Source organism: Malus sylvestris, chromosome 3 (assembly GCF_916048215.2).
Source record: "Malus sylvestris chromosome 3, drMalSylv7.2, whole genome shotgun sequence".
Classification (NCBI taxonomy): domain Eukaryota; kingdom Viridiplantae; phylum Streptophyta; class Magnoliopsida; order Rosales; family Rosaceae; genus Malus; species Malus sylvestris.
The window spans coordinates 10104613-10127314 of NC_062262.1; the positions used below are offsets into that span (position 1 = coordinate 10104613).

The 22702-nt window shown below is 37.5% G+C and overlaps 2 protein-coding genes and 1 pseudogene across 2 annotated transcripts; 2 read left to right on the plus strand and 1 right to left on the minus strand.

Moving 5' to 3' along the window:
- Window positions 1-5043: 5043 nt before the first annotated feature.
- LOC126615907 (uncharacterized) lies at window positions 5044-6318 on the plus strand (annotated as a pseudogene).
- A 384-nt stretch (window positions 6319-6702) lies between these two features.
- On the minus strand, window positions 6703-14226 carry LOC126615889 (beta-galactosidase 8-like). Its single transcript, XM_050283817.1, has 19 exons — window positions 13690-14226; window positions 13476-13571; window positions 13037-13149; window positions 12813-12879; window positions 12619-12711; window positions 11588-11731; window positions 11382-11473; window positions 11133-11238; window positions 10911-10998; window positions 10599-10717; window positions 9990-10151; window positions 9406-9608; window positions 9184-9293; window positions 8492-8601; window positions 8229-8342; window positions 7908-8009; window positions 7418-7629; window positions 7004-7340; window positions 6703-6924 (listed from the first exon to the last, which is right to left on the minus strand). The coding sequence occupies exons 1-19, from the start codon at window positions 13840-13842 to the stop codon at window positions 6817-6819; spliced, it is 2529 nt and encodes an 842-aa protein (XP_050139774.1). The 5' UTR covers window positions 13843-14226; the 3' UTR covers window positions 6703-6816.
- Window positions 14227-20458: 6232 nt separating this feature from the next.
- LOC126615901 (DNA polymerase II subunit B3-1) lies at window positions 20459-22665 on the plus strand. The gene is made up of 4 exons (XM_050283827.1): window positions 20459-21025; window positions 21107-21191; window positions 22143-22184; window positions 22280-22665. Exons 1-4 carry the CDS (start codon window positions 20558-20560, stop codon window positions 22351-22353), a joined length of 669 nt encoding a protein of 222 aa, XP_050139784.1. The 5' UTR covers window positions 20459-20557; the 3' UTR covers window positions 22354-22665.
- The last annotated feature ends 37 nt before the right edge of the window (window positions 22666-22702 follow it).

A 22702-nucleotide genomic window follows, 5' to 3' on the forward strand; every position in this document is an offset into this window, starting at 1 on the left:
AAATTAGAAACAAGCATTTCAGGGCTCAAAGAGCATCTTTTATGAGCCTCCATGGAAGAATAGTTGTTTGAGTCTTTACACACATATATATATATCCCACTAAGGCAGCCGAAAGAAATGCTAATGTGAACTGAAAAAAGAAGAAATGCTAATGCTCTATGCAAAATTAATGCATGCACCATTAAAATTTGAATTGAAGCAATCGAGAATTAAATAAAAGTTCTTACAGTTGAAAGTTTGGATTTTCTTTTTAAAAGTTTAAGTTTATTTCTCTTATTTAAATAATATAAATATAAATCACTGTAATTTTTATCGTGAACTCGATCCGATAACAACTCGATTTGATAACAAATTGGCCAAGAACTTGTTGTTTTTGTGTCGTTTTGTATCAGGTTAACGGATTGTATAATAAATTGCCGGGCATAATGAATAGACTTAGCAAACGGGTGGTATTTGTCGTGTTTATGTCTTTTTTGTGTCATACCCATTAACTTAACAGATTGTGTCGTGACTCATGTCAGACTCAATATCTTAACATGTGACTTGATAACGATCCTATCTGTTACTGAGTTGACGTAAAACATTTTATTTTTATGTCGTTTCATACCAAGTTAACGGATCATGCAATAAATTATCAAGCCTACAATATAGTACATACACAACACAAATAACAATCACTTTACGTTAAAGTCCACTAAATTATTATATGGGTATATATCAGTTTACTACCTTCAAGTTTCGTGGTTTTCAACATTTAGTACATGAAGTTTTTTTTCGTCCCAGAGTCATACCTAAAGTGTTAATTTTGGGATAGTCTCATACATTTGTTAGTCTAGCTGTGAAGTCTTCCGTTAATTGATGATGTGGCCCCCATGTGGACAATGACTGGGCGCCATGTGTCAATAAGGGTCCCACATGGATATTAAAAATAAAAATAATTAAAAATTAGACATTAAAAAAAAAGTGTCTTCTTCCTCAACCCCCGACCCTCCTTCCCTTCTTGGCTTCCACCCATATGTACAAATCCAAAATGTCAGTCGACATCGCCCATCCTGTCTTCACCCATCGCTGCACCCCACGCACCTAGCAATCCGCTCAATCCACCCATCCAACTTATGCCGCCTCCTCCTCCTTCAAACAGCTTTCCACCTTCACCCATTCCTGGCGCTGCAAACTCCCTGAAAAAGACGCCGTCGTTTTCCAGCGCAAGTTCCGCGTCAAGCTCTCCGTCGCCGAACTAAAAAACTGACTCTCCACCCTCTGCCGCAGTCACCACACCTCTATCATCAAGCTTCTCGGCGCGTGCATCTCCACCGACCATACATTCCTCATCTACGAATTCGTCCACGGCGCCACCCTGGACGTCTGCCTGCGGAACCCCAACAGCTTGAATTTCACGGTCCCGTCCTCTCTCTCTCTCTAATTTCCGCGCTGGAGCTCCGCTCTCCCTACGCCACCCCTAGAGCCATCTCCGTACGCACCCTCTCTTTTTCTCTCTATACAATTTGAATTTTTGGATTCAGATTGAGTGATTGATTGATTGATTGATTAGTTGTTTGATTGAGATTTGGTTGGTTGATTTGCAGGATTTTTTGAGGCGATTGTGAAGGGATTAGGGTTTCAAGTGGAGGATCTAAAGGTGTCGGGATTCGATTTGAGGGACGCGCAAGTGGGGCATTCGGTGGCGTACAAGTTCGACGTGGAGGTGGGCATCAAGGTCCTTCCTTTCAAGCTTCTGGAGGACGTCGACCGCTGAGACTACATTGACTTGCCCATTTTTAGGGGCGAGGATGAAAATGGGTTGGTCCAGAAAGGCAAATCAGCTGGTGGGAGGGTGGGGATTATGGGGAAGACGAAGGTTTTTTTTTTTAATTTTTTTTAATTTTTAACTTTTCTTTAAATATATTTTTTTTAATTTTTAATTTTCACGTGGACCCTTGATGACATGTGGCGCCCATTCATTGTTCACATGGGTGCCATATCATAAGTTAACAGAAGACTTAACAGCCAGACTAACGGATGTATGAGACTGTCCCAAAATTAACACTTTAGGAATGACTCTGGGATGAAAAAAACTTAATGTACTAAATGTTGAAAACCACGAAATTTAAGGCTAGTAAATTGATATTTACCTTTATTATATATACCTTGCAAAACAAGCACTTCCAGGGCTTAAAAAAGGGCATCTTTTATGAGCCTCCGTGTAGAATAGTTCTTTGAGTTATATAATATACTTCTTTAATTCACAGAATGGGAGGCAAGAATTAAGTTCCTCCCTCATGGGGTGGCCGGCGGTGGCGATGAAGTGTTCTTACAATATTGGAGCTGAAGTGCTCTAATATTATTTGTGTTTTGATGGCAGTCTAAAACGTCTCAAAAAGTTTCTCAATCTTTAATATGATTTTATAAATCTATTTATATCATATTTATTAATTACATTAATCCATCGATTTCTCATAAAAAAGAGACCCATCACCACTTCATATGACAACTTTCACATGCAAATTGCAATATGTTTTGAGTCATGCCGAAAGAAATGCTAATGTGAACTACTAAATCCTGCATTTCCCTTCCATTCCCACCGCCACTGCATCTCCACACCAAATCCCACTCCAAATCCACACCACTTCCCTTCTCATCTTCCACACCTCTTCCTCATCCCCACCGCCGTCCACCCCTGCACTTCCCTTCCATTCCTTTCTCAACTTCACCGTCTCTCACCCTCACTGACACACCGCTTGACTTCCGTCTCCTCGTTCTTCCTAAGTCCGCCTCCTTTGTAGCCCATGTTCTTAAGCATCTTCATTCCAATGCCCTTGGTGTTTTTCTCAAAGGCCCCCAAACCCCCATCCCCGCCACCCTTTGCTCCGAATCCTGCAAATTGGCCTTCTTCAGAACCTTTTGCAAATTGGCTTTCTCAACTTCACCCCAACTCATCGCCGCCGCCGCCGATCACCATGAACCCTCGGCCCAAAACCCCCATTCCGGAGAAGCAAGTCATGTTCCAGAACGAGACACGAATCCTTAACCCGAATAAAAAAAAAAGGTGTCTGACACCACGCTGGCATCAGCATGGTGTTAGATTGGCCAGTCCCAAGGTCTGTCAATTTTGGGATGGCCTTGAGACCAGTTTGGGCTGGGTGCCAGTCAATCCCGTGGACTGGAGTGAATTGGATGTGTGCCGGGCCAATTTTTTGGCTGTGTGCCAACCTATTCCACCTCCGGTGGAAGTGCTCTAAAGCAAAATACACCAAAAATTTCAACAACATTGAGGATTTGAAAGTTCCAACAGTAAATTTTTTAGTTATGTTTATATTTTAAGTTTATTTCGCTCATGAAAATAAACTTATCGCATCTTTTATATGAACTCGTTTATGCATGCAAGCATATCCAAATATGATATATATATATATATATATATATGTGTGTGTGTGTGTGTGTGTGTGTGTGTGTGTGTGTGTGTGTGTGTGTGTGTGTGAACTAAAATGTAGTTAGCAATTTGATTAGAAAGATTGATATAATTAGCAACACTTTGCTAAGGTGAAGAATGTAATGGTGTTTGGGATAGAAAACTTTTATTAGAATGACAAAATAAATAAATAAATAAGACTTTTCGTACAACTTTGACATATAAATTGCTTTGAGGAAGCCGAAAGAAATGCTAATGTGCTATGCAAAATACACAAATAATTTTTTTTTTTTTTTGAAGCAATCCCAATGCTTAAGAAGCTTAAGTGACATCTAACAGCCATAAAAATATTAGCCAAAGTTGCTGGTTCTAGGCTGTTTGATTGCATGAAGAAACAATGAGTACAAGCATGGAGCCGAATTCCAGGGCTAGCTAGGGTTTCCTCACCACTCCCTTATATAAGGCCATCTCTAACCGAGGGCTGGCCAGAGGGCTCGTTTTAGCCCTCTGGCCCTCCAAGATTCTCTAAGATATTAATATTTTAATGAACAGTACAGGGCCATATTTGCCTTCGTCTCCAACCGAGGGCCAAAGGGCCAGAAGACTCGTTTTAGCCCTGTCACAAAAAACCGTCTCCAACCGAGGGCCAAAGGGCCATGGGGCCAAACATAATTTATTATTTAAAAACTACAATTTAAATTCAAATCCCGACAACATGACGTCAGCTAGCCGTTGGTAGCTGACATCATGTTGATCGTTGGTTAATGTTATTTAATGTTGTTTTATATTGTTTAATGTTGTTTCATGTTACTTAATTTAATTTAATGTTGTATAAATGGCCTAGGAAGTTATAGGAAAAAAATAGAATTAAAAAAAAATATGAAACAAATTTTGTGAAATAGAAGTTATAGGAAAAAAATGGAATTTAAAAAAATATGAAACAAATTTTGTAAAATAGAAGTTATATGAAAAAAAAAATATGAATCAAATTTTGTAAAATAGAAGTTATAGGAAAAAAATAGAATTTAAAAAAAAATTGAAACAAATTTTGTGAAATAGAAGTTATAGGAAAAAAATGGAATTTAAAAAAAATATGAAACAAATTTTGTAAAATAGAAGTTATAGGAAAAAAAATTGAATTTTAAAAAAAATTGAAACAAATTTTGTAAAATAGAATTGAAAAAAAATTTGATTCATATGAAAAGGAAAAAAACAAGGGAAAAAAAGAAGTTTAAATTCATATAAAAAAAATTAATATAACGGCTACTAGCCGTTATATTAAAAAAAAATTCAAACTATTAGTGTCGGTTATAACCGACACTAATAGTAATTAAAAAAAAAATGCCTTTGAATAACTATTACTGTAGGCTATAACCGATAGTATTAAAATCCTTCTTTAATGATGTCGGTTATAACCGACAGCAATGAAAAACTATAAAAAAAAAAATAGCCAGCCCGGGGCTGGCTGGCTGGCCGAAAGCAGCCAGCCATTTGGCCCTTTGGCCCTTTGAAATTCCGTGGGGGCCTCCCAAATTCCCGAGCCCTCTGGCCTAGCCCTTGGTTGGAGACGGTTTTAGGGCTATTTTCAGCCCTCTGGCCCTCTGGACCCTTCGGTTAGAGATGGCCTAATCTCTTCTTGTACCCTTTCTTTCCCATCAGTTCTTCAGCACACAACACAAAATACAATCAACAGAAGGAGAAGAGAAGCATACATATTTGTTAGCCAGAAATGGCGCCTACGATTACAATGTCACATATTTTGGTGGCTGTTTTCGTCGTCATTGTTTCGAAGGAAGCCGCCTTGGTTATGGGGCAAGGCAATGGAAACGGGAAAGGGAACGGGAATGCGAATGGCAATGGAAACGGCAATGGGAATGGGAATGGGAATGGCAACGGCAAAGGCAAAAAAGCGGATGAGCCTGATGTTTCCAACTACGACGTGTTGACACCGGTGGGATCCGGGCAGGAGCGAGGGTTCAGCAAAGCAAAGGGGGCTTGCTACTACAAGACCCTTACGTGCCCATCCGAATGCCCTCAGAGAAAGCCGAAGAAGAACAAGGGTTGTTTCATTAACTGCGGCAGCAAGTGTGAAGCTACTTGCAAGTGTTAAGTCATATAACTCTTCTTTTTTTCTTTCAATTAACTAGATATATAACTAACAAAAAGAATTTTACTAACAACTACATCTTCTTTTCTTTTGGTGCGGTTAGGAACCCCAAGTGTGATGGATATGGCTCTCTGTGCTACGATCCTAGGTTTGTTGGCGGTGACGGTGTTATGTTCTACTTCCAAGGCGCCAAGGGCGGAAACTTTGCCATTGTTTCAGACACCAACCTCCAAATCAACGCACACTTCATTGGGACTCGACCAACAGGAAGGACCCGCGATTTCACATGGGTTCAGGCTTTCGCAGTGATGTTCGACTCTCACACCCTTGTCATCGCAGCAAAGAGAGTATCATAGTGGGATGACAAAGTTGATGCTCTCATGGTAAAGTGGGATGACAAAGTAGGACTAACGGTGAAGATAGAGAGGTAATCATCGAAAGAACCGATGACATCAACTGCGTTAGGGTTACCGTGGCCGGTCTCGTGGAAGTGGACATTAGGGTTAGGCCTATTGGAGAAAAGGAAAACAAGGTTCATAACTACCAAATGCCAGCTGATGACACATTCGCTCACTTGGAGACACAGTTCAGATTTACCAATTTATCCGATCTTGTGGAGGGAGTTTTGGGCAAGACGTACTGGCCAGGTTACGTTAGCCCGGTAAAGGTCGGAGTCCCGATGCCGATGGTAGGCGGGGAGGACAAGTACAAGACTTCTTTTCTCTTTTCGCCTCTCTGCAAGGTTTGCAGGTTCCAAAAACAGCCCGAGGTTGCAGCTGCTGGAGGAATTGCTCAGTACTAGTACTGATCAATAGTAAATAAACAATTTATTTGTGTATTTTGGGTAATTTGTTAGCATTTCAGACTTGAAATTAATGAATAAACGAACAAGGGCTGCATATGAAGTTTGCCTAGAACGTATTTGCTATGCTACTTGTAAACTTAAATTTTGTGTGCTTATTATCTAAACTTAAAAGCTTTTGACTAAACTTTGTGAACTCTTTTCTATAGATCTAGGCAGAGAGAAGAATAACTGTTGGAATCTTGTCTTGCAAGTAACCTTGGTTGGTTGTAGGGATGGCAACTTCCCTGTCAATTTCGGCCCTGAGGAACCACCCTAATGGAACGCAGACACCGTTCCCGTTTATTGGAAGTTAAGTCAAACCCAGAGAGAAAGAGGGAGAGGGAGTCTAAAATATTTGAGAATTTTATTAATAATTCAATAGCATCCTTGAGAATGACATTATTCAACTATAGAGAAACTTGGGGATAACATTTTACCTAAAGCCAGGAGCGATGTCTATCTACAGGATGCTTCTACTGCTAAACTCTTTGCTACTCCATTACATGGGTCACCGAATGTTTTAACCGAGACTTCAACGCTACAGCTCTTGGATCCAACACAAGCCTGTAATCGTAAACAAAGAGAGGTTAAACTAAAGTTGGAGGTGCAATGAATTTTATCAACGTAGCAAGCAAGATCATACCTTCGTTACAATGGATAGAGCGCTACTGCTCTTGCATTGGCCATGGCTAAAGCTCCCACAAGTCCCTTGAGGTTTTCCGTAACTTGCAAATTTGATTGAAGAAATGACCTGGTTAGGAAATGGGCACTCAAGTGATAGCACAGGCCCTAACTTCCTTCCCACTTTTGAATCTGAACTCCATGTATCTACAGGTGACAGGTGAGACTCCGATACATGTGAGCACAAACTTTCAATCTGTCTGGTAGCAAAAGATATCTGCGTTGGATCACCCCCAATTTCCTCAAACAGGACAAGAGTATTGTCACTTGGTTTCAACCATGAACGAGGCACGTGGTACCTGTACATTTAGTGAGATCAAATATTCAGAATCAAAGTTTCAATTCAAGTTCTTCCCTTAGATTCTCTTCTACTTACAATTCCTGAGATGGCTTGCCACAGTTCTTTCTGCATTTGTCGGAGTTATAAGGTCCCCTGAAATCACAAGAATCAGGGCAACCACTAGTTGGAGAAATGTTGGTCGGCCAGTACCGCCCAATACTTTGTCCGTTCACCCATGCTTCACCCTTTCCCATCCCTGTAAAGTCTAGTGCAACAGGGTTACTGCCATCAGGAGCATTAAATGTTGCCTGAATGAGAAGGAATGTTTCTTGGGTCAGTATCTAAAAGAAAAGAACCTAGCATTCCATGTAGCTGTTATCCTAAATCATGAGCAGCCAAGACTTGAGGAAACCCACCACTCAGAATACACCACATGCAAGCATGAACACGAAAGAAAATACAACATATGCACCACATGTAGCAGTATTAGAAAGGTTAAATACTTTGTGTCCCTGCAATTTCTCCAAAATCACATCGTTTTTCACCACATTTACCCATATGCATAATAATTATGCTAAATATTTACCTTGTACCATGTCAAGGGTTGTTTCTTGGGCAAGGTAGGTTGTGAAACCCACTGAGAAGAACTTCCACTGGGAAAATCCAAGTCTTCCCCTTGAAGTCCAATCTGCAGTTGCAATGATGAAGACGACAAAAGGAAAATTGTTAGATTTTATCCTTTAAGGTACACCACTGCTTATTCAGAATGAAGAACTTGGGTATTTCTCTTTCTATTTTCAGTTTTCCAAATTTTATTAGCCAGCCACTTCCCTCAAGTTTGTAAATTGATTGAAATCGATAGCAGGGAATTGCAACATAACAACTGAACAAAAAGAGGAAGACTGACTTGATATGTCCACCGCTGAGATGAGAGATCAATAGTAGTGCCATTTTTCAAGCCTTTCAGCTGTACAGGACCAGTGATCCCAGCACCTGTTTTGTCAAAAAAAGCTCCATAGTTCTGAAAATGGGTATACGAAAAGTACTTTAGTCACAAATTGACCTTAAAGCATGGAACTCATTTATGAAAACTGCAACGCCAGAATATATAATATATATGCGAGCTTGTTTATAAACACATGTACAGAAGCATAAGAAATAAGATCAAACCTGAAGGCCAACAGTCAAACTCAGAAGATCAATTGTGTTCTTCCCAGATGCAAATGTTACAGGGATCTCCACAGAAACCGTGGGATTGCTAGCGCTGCCTGTTCCACTCCCTGGAAAGAATCCAATTATAACATAAATACAAGATCAGAACAGCTGTAAAGTTGACCCAGAACATTTGCAATAGTCCAACCAATGCACTAATTACTTGTCAATCACTCTCATTCAGATATGAAATTCACAACTGTAAAGCAGGAACCTTATCATCAGGCTTCTTAGTATCTAGTCATTTGGTATTTACAGGAGGAGCTTTTCCCAGGAAAAAAAAAAAAGAAACATAGAACCACAGTACTTGAGATCAAAAGCCCATTTAACATGGTGCCTAATGAGAGTGTATTCTGAAATCTTCTTTTGCAACACAGTAAGCAGAACAATGTTTAATGTTCTTGAAGTCTATAGAACAGAATGGCTTGGGGGATTTAAAACTTAGATTGGGCAGCAACCGAAGCCTTGAAGGCATGCCTCTCCAAACTACAAAGGTTCAGGGAAAATATAATTATTGTTTCCTTCGTAGTTTCTCGATACAATGTCAACATCTATTTGCCAGGTAACTAATGTAGCCACTGGATTAAGACCAAGGAAGAAGGGCAAGCAATCAAATTGTAACCACACTAGTTTATAACTTTATACATCACCTGCAGGCTTTCCATTAATAAACGCATGAAGGGCATGGCCAAGTGATTCCACATGAAGAACAGTTTGAGACCCAGCTTCAAGGAACGTATCAGAACTTGTGACATCAATGCTGCAGAATTTGTTTAGAAAATGGATTTAAGTCTGGAAAGAAATCAAGACAACTGGATGAAAGGCAATAAATATATATAAAGTTGTTAACAAAGCAGTCGTGGATTGCGTACCTTAAAGAGTACCATAAATAGTCACTTTTATCAGCTGTGGTATTTATTTGCTCCAACAATCCAACTCTGGCAAATGCATCCTTCTTTGAGATACCAACTGGTTCATTTATCCAACTCCAGCCTGAGCCCAATGCTTCAGAGGAATCAATATCATCTATCACCGAGTGATGCATGAAGCTCGGAATCATGGCAGCAGAGTTAATCTGTCATGATAGATTATATACTTATGATACAATTCCATTGAAAAAAGAAAACAGAACATGATTTTGAGCATAATTCTTATGAATATGAAGGCTTCAAAAGAAAATATACAATAATTCTCGGAAATGAATACCAAATATGAAATACGTGACATACACTAAAAAACAGGATTACATTAAGTATTTTTGATAAACCCTCATTGGAAATTGGAATACACAGATCTATAAAAAGTAGGGACAGATCATTTTAAGTGGTAAATATAGAACGTTTAGAAGATATCTCATCTCTTAAACATACCAATAAAAGGTAGGCATGATATACATTTAGAGACCAAAATATTCTGATACAAGCAGGCACAGCCAATAGAAGATAGGAAGGCAAACCTTTGCAGTGTTAAGCACTACATTTTTGCAGTCTGGTAAGATGCTCACAGACCATGCAGGCAACTGATAAGAATTTCCATTGAACGTCACAGTGGCATCAGATTTAGTGTCAGAATTGGAAAGAAACGCAGCACATGCTGATCCTGTTTGGTAAACAGTTGCCTGAGAAAATAAACAAGAAAATAAATGTTAAAAAATCACATGTTGCAAGGGCATTCACCTAGACCAATGGAGTCATACTTCTTACTTCATTTCAGATACACAAAGCATACAGGTGAAGATTAGAAGCCACAGGTCATCTATGATTACATCTTGGAGATCCTAAGAACTAGTTTGGTAGCAAAAACTATACAGTTTTTTTTTTTTTACTAAGAACTAGTTTTGCAGGATCAATATTAAGGAAGTTAATCCAAGACCAATGGAATATGGTTTCACTTCAGATACCTACCACAGATACTTCCTTTTAGGTATAAGGTATTCTAACATGAAAACTAGTAAAAGGGTACGAGTGATAAATCCCACACTAGATATGACTATACGGAGGTTTGAGGCCCATAAATATGTAAAATTGCTCATCATACTCTCTAAAACTGAGTAAAAATATTATACCTCCACGTTTGGACCAAGAGAAGAATTTTTTGGGTCAGTGGCCACCATTGCTTCTTCACAAAGCTTTACGGCCTTATGCACATCTTTTAGGTGACCCCACTTAGGTTGCCTAAGAAATCCTGCAACAGACAAGAAAAGTTGAATCGATTACTGATGAGCCACCAATGCTATATGCATTTGATGTTCTTAATAATTATTTCTTGTCATGATAAAAGTATAGATTGACAGAAGCTGCAGTTCATTTATATAAGCAAACAGGCCTATATCATCAGCAGTATTAAAGCAATAATATAGGCATACTAGAGAACATACCATACTCATCAATTGGAGCATCGTAGTCATAACTTGTAGCAATAAAGGGTCCACCAGCACTCCGCCCAAAGTTAGTCCCGCCATGGTACTGTTCAAGAGCAACAGAGAACAAATTACTCCATATTTTCTTCCTGGTTTTTGAAATATACTGAATTTGTCTTAAATCATCAAGAGTCGCTTAAAGTTATGTTAGGATGTTAACTCCAGAGACAATTGCGGTACCATATAATAATTTTGGAAAGTTCCACCTTTCTGAAAGAAGCGTGCTACGGCAAATGCGAGGTCTTCCACTGGTCTTTGAGGCACAGCACCACCAAAGGAAAGAAACCTAGTGACCATATACATTTTGAACATTGCCAAAAAAAGAGCAATCAGATCAAAATAATACAGGTGATGCCAGAAATTGATTCAAATTTGTAGAAAAACTAAGCTCAAAATACCCAAAAAGAGAAAAGGATTAGGTCACATTACCATCCACTCCAATTCTCGGTCCACATTTTGGGTCTCTTTTCAGGAAGTCTTGGGGTCCATTGATCACAATAAAATCCATTGCAAGTGCTGATCTGTAGGCAGTTATTTAGCATGCAAATAGAGCAAAGAAAGCATCGTGAGAATTCTGTCTTCATACAAAGTCAATACACTACAATACAAACGAAAACTGACTACAAAAGCCTCACCACAGATGCAGGAGCGTCGGCTTGCTGACACATGACCCAGGGAACCCCTGTATCCAAAGACACAGCCATGCTTGCTGCCCACTTAATATAGGTTTGGGCAGCAGCCCCATATGCTTGATCAATGTTACCATACTCGTTTTCAATCTGGTATAATTGAAACAACAATTAACCCATAACTCAAATTGGAATATTCTTAAAACCAAAAACATTGGGTAAATAATAAAAGGAAAAATTAGTATCCGGTCCCTAGTTTTTACTGTTCATTGACTAAGACCTTATTAGTTCTCAAATTTTGATTCAAGTCCCTAGCATTAATGTGATAATGAATTTACATATTTATTATATAATTTTTTAATATAAAAATTAGTAATTAATTTAGGGTTTAATACTCACACCTCTATTAAACTTCTAATTAATTTTCAATTCAAACATTTCCAAAATAATAAAAAATTAAATTAAATTAAAACCTATTAGTTTTTTTTATATATAAAAATATTCTATATTTTTTAATCTTAAATGTACCCATTCATATAATTTTTCAATTTTTTAAATCTTAAATGTACCCATTCTCAAATATATCAATTTGTTATATGTAAAATATACCATTTTTTTAATATAAAATCCATTCAAATTTTTTAATTCATGTTTAAACTTATATGGGTACATTCTTTTTCGTTGATTTGAGAATGTATCCATGTTTTGGTACAATAACTTTTTTTGTTAATTTTGGTTAATGTACCCATACATATATGTATATACACACACACAATATAATAGAGAGTATAATTTATATTTTATTATTTTTAATCCCATAAATTATGGGTTTTATTTAAAATCTCATTAATATAAACAATTACAAATTTCAATTTTAAATTTTGAATTAAAAAAATATAGTAACTTACATTATTAGATTAATGTCAGGGACCTCAATCAAAAACTAAAAACTAACAAGGTTTCAATCAAAGAATGTTGATAGTTAGGGACCGCATCCAAAGTGTCCCATAATAAAAAGAATCAAGAAAATTTTAAACCTGGGATAAAATGATGGGTCCTCCCTGAGATGCATAAAGCTTCTCCTTCTTCATCATATCAACAATTTTTGCCGTGAACCGCTGCATTTCTGCCTGAGCCACATAAATTCTAATAAAACACTGAAGTTGAGAAAAACACCAAGAAAGGAAACACAAACACAGAGGCATTTGGGATAAAGTGGAGAAGAAGAAACCTTGAACGGCTCATTGTCCGTTCGCAATTGAATTCGGGGTATGAAATGCAACCAAAGAGGAAAGCCACTGTTGAAAAATTGAAACACAAACACAATCACACAATAAAACTTCTTCAGAAAGTATTGAAAAGTAAGTTGATCATCATAAAAGCAACTTCCTTTTCTATTTCTCAAAAAAGGAAAATGTAAAAAGACCAAGTAAAATTCAATTAAATTCATAATACCCATAGTTCCATTCTGCGCACACATATGGACCTATTCGAAGGTGCACATAAAGGCCAGCTTCTGCTACTGTCTTCACAAATTTAACCAAATCTTTTCTTCCCCCAAAATCATACTGCAAAAGTTGTATGTTCCACCAGTCACCATCATAACAAAGACACAAAAATGCACATAATTCAACATAACCAAAAGCACAAAAAACCCGCTACATCCCTGGTCCAAACCATCCTCCATTCTCATATAAAACACTAAAACGTAAAACAAAATTCTGGGTTTTCAGGATTTCTTTAGCACTTTTGTCTCCTGACCAAGAAAAACAGTAACGATTGCAATGAACTTTTAGTCTTCGTCTTCCCACATTCTCACAGAACCTAAACGGCGTCGCATTAGGATTGAAGAGTTCAGAAGAATCAAGAAATGGAAATGTGATTAGAGAGAGACCTGGCCTTGAACTGGTTCGTGCAAGTTCCAGAAGACGTAGGTCTCGATCACGTCCAAGCCTCCGTCTTTCGATTTTTGGATAAGGTCCGGCCACATCTACAACCAAACACACACAGCAAAATTAAGAGAGAAAATAAAATTTACAAGAATAAAAAATTTACAAAAAAACAAAAAAAAAAATTGAAAAATGGAAAAAGCAGAGGAAGAGAAGAACCTCAGGAGTGCTGCGAGGATAGTGAATGGAGCCAGACACCAAAACTCGGCGCTTCCCATCAATCACCAGCGCCCTGTGGTCGTATGTCACGGTGGCGCAATACGACGCCGTCGCCAGAACTCCGAGCACCAAAACCACCACTAAAATCCTCATTTTCTTCAATTCTGAATTTCCGAATTTCCGAGTTCGTTTCTGAATTCAATATTTTTCTTATATTTTCGGAAAACGATTTCTTGAAGCAATGTTTAATCAATCAAAACTTAAAAAGCAGTTTCTAAAAGCGATTTTCGGATTTCTTGCAGCATTTGCTTTGCTTTGCTGCTTAATGTTTGATTCTTTGTTTATCTGTTTGTGTTTCGGCTCACTTGGCCGCTTCCTTAAAACAACGCTTGGAACCAAAGCGGTGACGTTTGGGAGAACGTCATCGCTGCCGTCGCCGTCTTCGTCTTCGTCTTCTTCTGCTTTCTGCTTCCGGCTTCTGCTTTCCGCTGCTACTGCTGCTGCTCTAATTAGTAATTATCAGTGAGCTTTAAAGGAGCGATTATGGTTTGGTTGGATAATGAGCACGTTAAAAGGCTGATGATGACTATGCGGGCTACTGATCGGGTGTGACGGGGTGCACCGTAGGATTGGTGTATCGCGTCTCTGTGTAGGGGTAACGCGGAGTTGTAACCTATTTGTCAGTGACGGAAAGGTTCTTACTGTAGTGGGGTAAAACAAAACTTACGTAATCTGGTAAGGAAGATAAAAAGTTACCGTAGCTTGAGCCGGGAACGTTTAGTAGTTTAGGAATCCGTCCGATTCGTCAATTCTGTTTGTTTATCGTATATTGTACAGTTATAAATTATTTTAAATATTTTTATTTAAGATTAAACATAAAAAGGTGATTGACAAAAACTAACCGCACGATATACGATGAATAAACACGATTTACAAATTCTCATAATCCTTACCAAAACATCAGAAGAGGATCCTGTTGGGTAGTTTAGTAGGAGGTGATGTGGATTGGCGGGAGCTGGCGTTTCGGTTATGCGTTTGTTGAGTGTGAACGTTGGACTGCCAAAAGAAAAAAAGATTATTTTAAGTGGAGAGAAAATCTCGTGAAGGAGAGAGAGATGAACGGATGAGGAGGGTATGGGGATTGGATCGAATGGTTGGATTTAATTATTAAGATTATTATTTCCGATTATTGGATTTTTAATTAAAAAATTATGTTCCACCACGTATGTCCGATACCAATCATAATTTATGATTTAAATATAAGAGGTATTTTGTCACGTATTGATAGCTTACTATTCATTTTTTCTATGCGGTATGATTATCGTGTAAGGAATCAATGTACTTTTAGCATTCGAGTCAAATAGTAAACCGAAGATGAGCAAGTAGATCTAAATAATGCATCATTGTGAGTTCATTTTCGGATTAAGGATTTCAAATATTTACTCGCTTCTTACCTCTTGAGGTTACACTAATCAACATGTTAGACGGCCAATAGTTATTAATTTTACTTTTAGAATGATGTTTCAAGAGACAATTTATTGTTTTAAAGTAGAATGTCACTTACAAATTAGTTTTCAATTTACATAATAATGTTTATGGCTAACCGATATGGCTCATCATCATCTAGCTATTGCGTTTGTTTTTCTAATTGCTGGTCATATGTATAGAACTAATTTCGGGATTGGGCACAATATAAAAAATCTTTTAGAAGCACATATTCCTCCAAGGGCAATTAGGGTGAATCTCCTTCATTCTATGAACTTCTTTATATTCCTCCAGGGGCAATTAGGGTGAATCTCCTTCATTCTATGAACTTCTTTATTGTTTATTGAATTGAATGTTTGGTGTCAGAGCTCGTGAAGGGACCCGTAAACCATCATGACACAAGGGAATGGGAAGCGCAATAGCAACCCATAAGCTTTACTAATAGGGACATTCATTTGTGGGACTTATTTATGTTCCACATTAGCATTTAACATATTTTTTTTTGACATAATTGTAACGGAATGACCGTATTGATTTGTAGCAGCCATTTTCAGGGTCTACATTGATCGATTTTCAATTTCAGGAACTATCTTGATTGGGTGGGTCAATTTTAGGGAACATTTATGATACAAATCCAATTAGTTTATAAGTATTTCTCTCATTTCTTAAGGTGTATTTAGGATATGAATTTTTTTCCTTCTAAATATATGGTTTTGTTTTTGTGGTATATTTTTTATGTAAGATTTATTATGACAAGTTGATAAGAAAAATGTCATTCTCTGTCTCTGCAATCAAAGTTTAAATCTCTCTATCTATTTGTGCCCGTAATTTAAATTAATTAAATATGATCATCACTCAGATAAACAAAAAATACACAGTGCACATACGTATTTTTCATATACAAATTTACTATTATCGCATTAGTCCAATATCTTAGTGAATATAATGTTCAATTTCTACCGATGCATTCTGAGTTCGAAACTTTCCATCCCTTCAATTATCGTAATAGTTTGGAACTCCCATCCTCTCCTCAATAATAATGATATAAAAAAAAAAAAGGTTCTATTATTATCCACCGTCACCGGCCCACCCCCCTGACGGTTGTCGTCATGGAAGGTTTTGTAATTTGCTTACGGTTGAGACAGAATCAATCTACGCAGGACTTTGAAGACAACAAAAGAGTGCAGACGAATAACATTTTCTTATGCAGTCTGTCATTAGTCATTGCATGGTTGAAGTTGAAGGGTATACGCCAAATTCCTCAGGGTCTTAATCTTATTACTATTTGCTGCATTAAGGAATATGCATGCCACGACAAAGTATTCCAACGCATGATAGCTAATCTTACCTTCCAAAGTCCTAATTTAATTTTGGTCTTTGTTTTTGTTTTATTTATTTAATCTGATAGTTAGAAATTAGAAAGAAAAGAAAAAATATGTGAGATATTTAAATGAGTGTGTGAATGTCATCTCCCTAAATTAAATTGCTAGATATTCTTTCCGTGTTTCAGCAATACGAGATGAGAGTTGATTTTTGTTAGAAATGCTAACTAGTTAAGTACTTTTATTTATTGAACCGAAATTCAAATTCGAGCGAAAAAGAAAACACTAACATAAACAACCGATTTAATTGTAATTACCAATTAGTCCCATTAATTCCCGGTTCCAAACAATAGTGTATTGCATCATCCATTTCATGTATGTTAATTCATGTTGTTCAATTGTGTGATAGGTATTTTTACTTGGGGTTATTAATCCAACTTTTAACTTTGGCATGGACTGTTAGCTAGTTCATCAGCTTGGCATGTCCTGCAAGGTTGGCATGGTTTGCCACACCCTATCCATGGTTCAATCGCCTCATCAGTTGCTGGCTACTGAAAACTACAAGCCACAGTTGAAACGGTTGAATGGGGGTAGTTTCGTAACATTATTATTGTTCAAATGGAAACCCTAATAGCTAGTGGGAAGGTTCATCATTCATATATTGTGAGAACTGCCCCAAGTTTGATGAGGATACTGCACTTACTAACTTTTCTTTCAGCAGCGAAGCATGATTCTTCATGATTCTTATTTTAAGAATCATGCTTTGTTGTTGAAAAACCAACAAACGGACACGTGTGAATAATTAAAATTGAAAATTATGATTGGATAATTGTTCATTAGTGAGTAACACTTACTGCTCTTCTTTCATATATGTTGCCTCACTTAACTCAAACGAACGTACTTCTTTGGTTTGAAAACAGGGAAGTGATTGTCATCTCATTGCTATACCGTAAAAAGAACTAATCACTAACGAAGCTCCCTGCAATAGGTTGTATAAAACAAACTAACCCACCAAACTATGGTGGTGCCATGTGAAAACCAACGCAAGTGAGTACAATGAGGTGTCACAAAAGGAATTGGATCCTCTCCTGAGCAGGAGATCAAGATCCTCCTGACCCAATAACACTGACCGTTGTATTTTGATCAAACGGCTACAAACAGATGACACTTCTAAAAGTTATAATAATTGTAACCGTTGGATCAAAATCCAACAATCCGTGTTATTGGGTCAGGAGGATCCTGATCTCCTGCTTAGAAGAGAATCCAATTCACAAAATCATACAAAGCACCCGAATTCCAGAAGGAACGATACATATAGATGCATTGAGTCATTGACCTTGTTGTGCTTTAGGTTGGCCTACTCAGAAAATGATATGTACTTTGGGGCGGTGCATGCGTGCAGCGAGTGCCATCAAATGGTAAAAAGTCCAAACACACAATTGCCAAAACCTACTTTGTACTATAATATCTCTGCATGCACGGTTGATATTATTGGCAAACCACATGAACCACTAGTATATAATGTCCAACCACTACTTTCAAATTTAATTAACTACCCAAATAAAGGAGAGTAATTTAGATGGACCAGGTACACTAATGCGGTGGCATTCACTAATACAAATATGATATAACAATTTTATTTCACATGATATTGTATTGTTAGACCAGATACACCGTCACAGTGACATTTCAGTCTAATAATTTAATGTCATGTGTTAATCTCACTTCGTAGACTATTGTGTTATTAGATTAGGATGCTAGTATCCCCGGTCTATCTAAATCATTCTCCAAAAATAAGGAAATTGATGTTGCCTGCTCATTTGCTCTGTCATTAAATTGCTCTGATGAGTCTCGTACAAACGATAGGATAATGTACATTAAATTTATCTAAACTAAAGGAGGATTCCAGCATGAAACTTTGGATGCATGGACAAATACTCTTAGCTAGTTGAACTACAAGCCACTTGTTAATGAGTCTCGTCTTTTAACCAATAGTTTCATACCATTATCCCATTGCTAAATCAAGAAAATTGACCTAGCTCATACAGAATATTTTGGCTAGCTACACACCAAAATGGTAGGCACAGCACTACGCACTACCGTTTAGTGGCCACCTCACAAGAAAAAAATGCAAGTTTTTCGATATGGTGATAAGTTAGAAAGTTCAATTACCAAACCATATAGTGGTAGAAAAAGTTTTCAAAGTAATTAACAACATATATTTTGATCCTTGGATCAAGTTTTATATGCAAGCAATTTATGGAGGGGAAATCAAACCAATCCTAAATAAAGAGATAAACGCTCTTAATCACTTGAGCTACAAGTCTTTGTGTGTGACACTCAAAATTAGCAAGAAATAGAATCAACTATTTGTGCTTTAGGTTAAATGTCCCGTGATGTTTTAATATCCCTGATTTATAGCCATAAGAACTTCTTTTGATATTAAACTTCAATGTTTAAATCTCATTGTTCATTTTTTGGATTACTCAATGTTACGTTGCATAGTAAAAATCTTGAACATTTTTGACAAACGTACATCATTGCAGTGGGAAAAGATTTAATTATGGTCCGAGTGGTGTAGGTTTATAGATGTTGATGGCTTCCTTTTTAGGGGACTGGGATCAATAAAATGCTGCTGTCTCAGAAAAGCACCTTGACAATTTGACACAAGCACATGCCCGATCACACGCCCTACTAAGTTACTCAAACAAAGCTACAACCTAATTCTCATTTTAGGTCTAGGAGGGTCCAATCTGGTTTGATTTTTATCTCGGGTTTTATCATTACGCCATTGATTAAAATTCTAACCTGCGAACCGACGACGCTTTATTTCATTGGAGTAAAGTAATTATGTTTATGCATTCTGATTCGAGTTTGACTTTCACAAATTATTTTTTCTTAAAAACTAACTATATTTATATTACTTACTAATATTATTGCTTTACTAAAAAATGTCTAAAATGTGACGTTTAGTAATTCAAGTTTGCATCGTAAACTATTGTGCAAATTTTTATTTTGATAACCAAAATAGAATTAAGAAAAATCTCTGCGTAGGGTTCCATCTCAATTTGATGGGAAATTTTAGAGAACGAAGAAGAAGACGCAGGACATCAAATATCAGAATTTAAACTTATTTATCATTAATAAATAATGTAGTGAGTATCACTATTATTTGAGGGTACAACAAAAATATTTCAATATTTGTCATAAACTAATACGATTTTTAATTTTTCAAATTATGTGGAACTAAGATGTGTATTTAAGCATGGAAAATATTTTTGCTCAATACCCTTAAGTAAAAGTGGTGCTCCTTATCTTATTTATCATTGTTAGATGAGTTTAATTTCAAAATTTGTATAGTGTATAGACACAAATGTCAAAATTTAAAATCACACAATGATACGAGTAGGGTGTTAAGCATTACCACGACTTGAGGATGGTAAACAAAAATGCACCCTCAAACGAGTTCAAATCTTCTGTACGCATTTTGTACGTAGCCTCTCTGTGACCTCTATAATTAATTGACACATGTTTATAAACTTATTGCTTCTTAATTTTGTTGTAATAAGTTCAACACCTATCAATCACTGACGGAGACCACAGAGATGTGGCCACACAAAATAGGAGCGCCGAAAATTAAAAATCCCCTTAATCCTGTGTACTAGAGCAACCATGATCCTTTTCGGATCCTTTTGGTGAGAATATTGGGGATTCGTAAATCGTATCTGTTCATTGTACATCATGCGGTTAATTTTTTTCAGATAATGTTTGTATTTAATTTTAAATAAAAATATTTAAATATTTTCTGACTGCACGATGTACAATGAACGAATATGATTCATGAATCTCCGGATCCTGATTCGTACTAGAGAACCCTCTATGACTCAATGTATGCTTATTTGCAAATAGGTCATGAGGGCTGGGCCCAATAATAGCATTAATAAGAGAAAATGAAGTCCATTTGCAAATGACGACCAAAGCCCTAAACCAAAGCAATTTCCATCCCAAGACCGTATTCAAAGTTACACTTGCAGGTCGCAGCAGAGGAAGCTCCCCCAACAATGGCGACCCCCAAAAAGGACATACCGCCAAATAAAACCAAAGAAGCAAAGAAGCCGAGCACCAAATCCCCACCGCCGAAGAAAAACCAGCAAACAAAGAAGCCGACCACCGCCAAGGTAAAAACCCCTGAGAAAAAGAAGCTGAGCAGCGCCAAGAAATCCACCAACATAAACAAGATCACCAGCAACGGAAATGCGAGAGAATCCGACGTAGAGGCGGTTCCGTCGCCGAGCTCCGAGTCCCGGAGAGGCGCAGAGCAGAATGGGGGTAAATTTACGAAAACGCCCACCCCGAAGTCGAAGAAGGGCACGGAGAAAGGAAAGCGAAAGCGAGAGGGGGAGGTCGCAGATGAAGAGGAGGTGAAGGCGTATACGTTTCCGATGGAACGTGTGAGAAGGATTATCAGAAGCGAGTATTCGGATTTGCGGATTAGCAACGACGCCGTTTTCCTCATCAACAAAGCCACCGTAACTTCCTGACTTCCTCTCACAATTTCCGAATTAGGGTTTTCATAATTTTTAATTAATTTTTCGAATTTTGGGTTGCAGGAGAAGTTTCTGGAGAAGTTCTGTGAAGAATCACATGCGTGCTGTGTTAAGGACCGGAGGAAGGCTATTGCTTACAAGCACCTAGGTAATTTTCTCCTCCTCACTATGAATGTATTATTTATTTATTTATTGGATTTTAATTAGATATTTGAATTTTCATTTTTTATTTCGTCTGTGATTACTGCATTGTTATGAGTACTGAACATTTTGATCAAATGGGTGTTCGAAATGATCGAAATTTTCTCAAATGTTATACTGCTATAGCGTTCTTATGGTTCGGCTTCGTGATTTGAGGTATTTTTTACATGATTTGTTCAAAATCAAAATGGAGTTAGCATTTCGATTTCCTCATGAAATGGGGAGGTCCCGTTGGTAAATCATCTCATTGTGCGATGTAAATTGTACCTCGATCATGTTTATATAGCGGTTAGGAAGTGCAAACATAGAACTCCTCTGGGTAGGATTGGAGAGTCTTGTTCAAAATGACCTCTGACTTGTTATGTACATGGTTGCCATCAGTTTATGTGCATCGGGTAGTTGGCTTCAGTTATGAACAGAATGTAGCCGTCGTTGCTAGAGTTATGTTGTTTTTCTCTGGCGTGTTGATGAAATTGTGCTTACAACAAAAGCCGACCAATATGTATTGTTAAGAGGAACAAGGTTTTGTTTTGGATTGTCTAATGTCAAACAAATATTTGACAATATGAAAACTTCGAGTGCAGAAGATTTTGTTACGAGTGAAGAACCACCATTTTGATTTTCCTTTGTGTTTATAAAAGGCCTCTAGCTGCCCTGCTGAAAACGTTTTTCGTTTTAGATTTCGAGACAGATGATTTTCTCGTCACGGTTACTAGAAACTGGATTTCTAAACCTTGCTTACAACTCCTCTTTCTAACGCTCTCAACAGAGGAATGCTAACTTATGAAACATTATTATTACTGTATCAGAGTTTTTTCGGAAGTAGAAGACATCGTAGTTGGTTATTGTAAGTTACATTAGTTCCCAGTCATATTAACGTGCTTTCTTCTTGTTTCAGCCACAGTTGTTTCTAAACGAAAGAGATACGACTTCCTTTCAGGTATCTTTTATGCTTGCACTCAATCCTACTCCTAGTTAAAAATATGATTTTTGGTCTACCATCATTTATGCTGTCTAATGCACAATCGTTAACAGATTACGTTCCGGAGAAGGTAAAAGCCGAGGATGCATTGGCAAAGAGAAAGTTAGCCGAAGCAAAAGCAGGGTAGGAGTTCCAGAACATACTAAAGGGAGACCACTAGGAAATTTGCAACCTTGTACTATTGTACAATGTATTGGATGCACTTGTTCTTCATCCACTTTTGCAAGTGCACAAAACATACACGAAATTAGTTGATGTTATTTTGGAAGATCATAATTTTTCCCGACGATGAAAAATTCGGTGTTATGGGCACATTCGATGGTAGGTCAGCTGGTGAAGTGGGAGTGAAGTCGGGGTCTCGCTGTCGATGCGTAGCTATAGCTGTTTTTCTGTAATATTTTCAGAAATCTTATGAGAAATGTGTTAAGATTTCATGCCAGGGTACTTGTCCTGCCAACAGCGTGCAAGATGTTGTA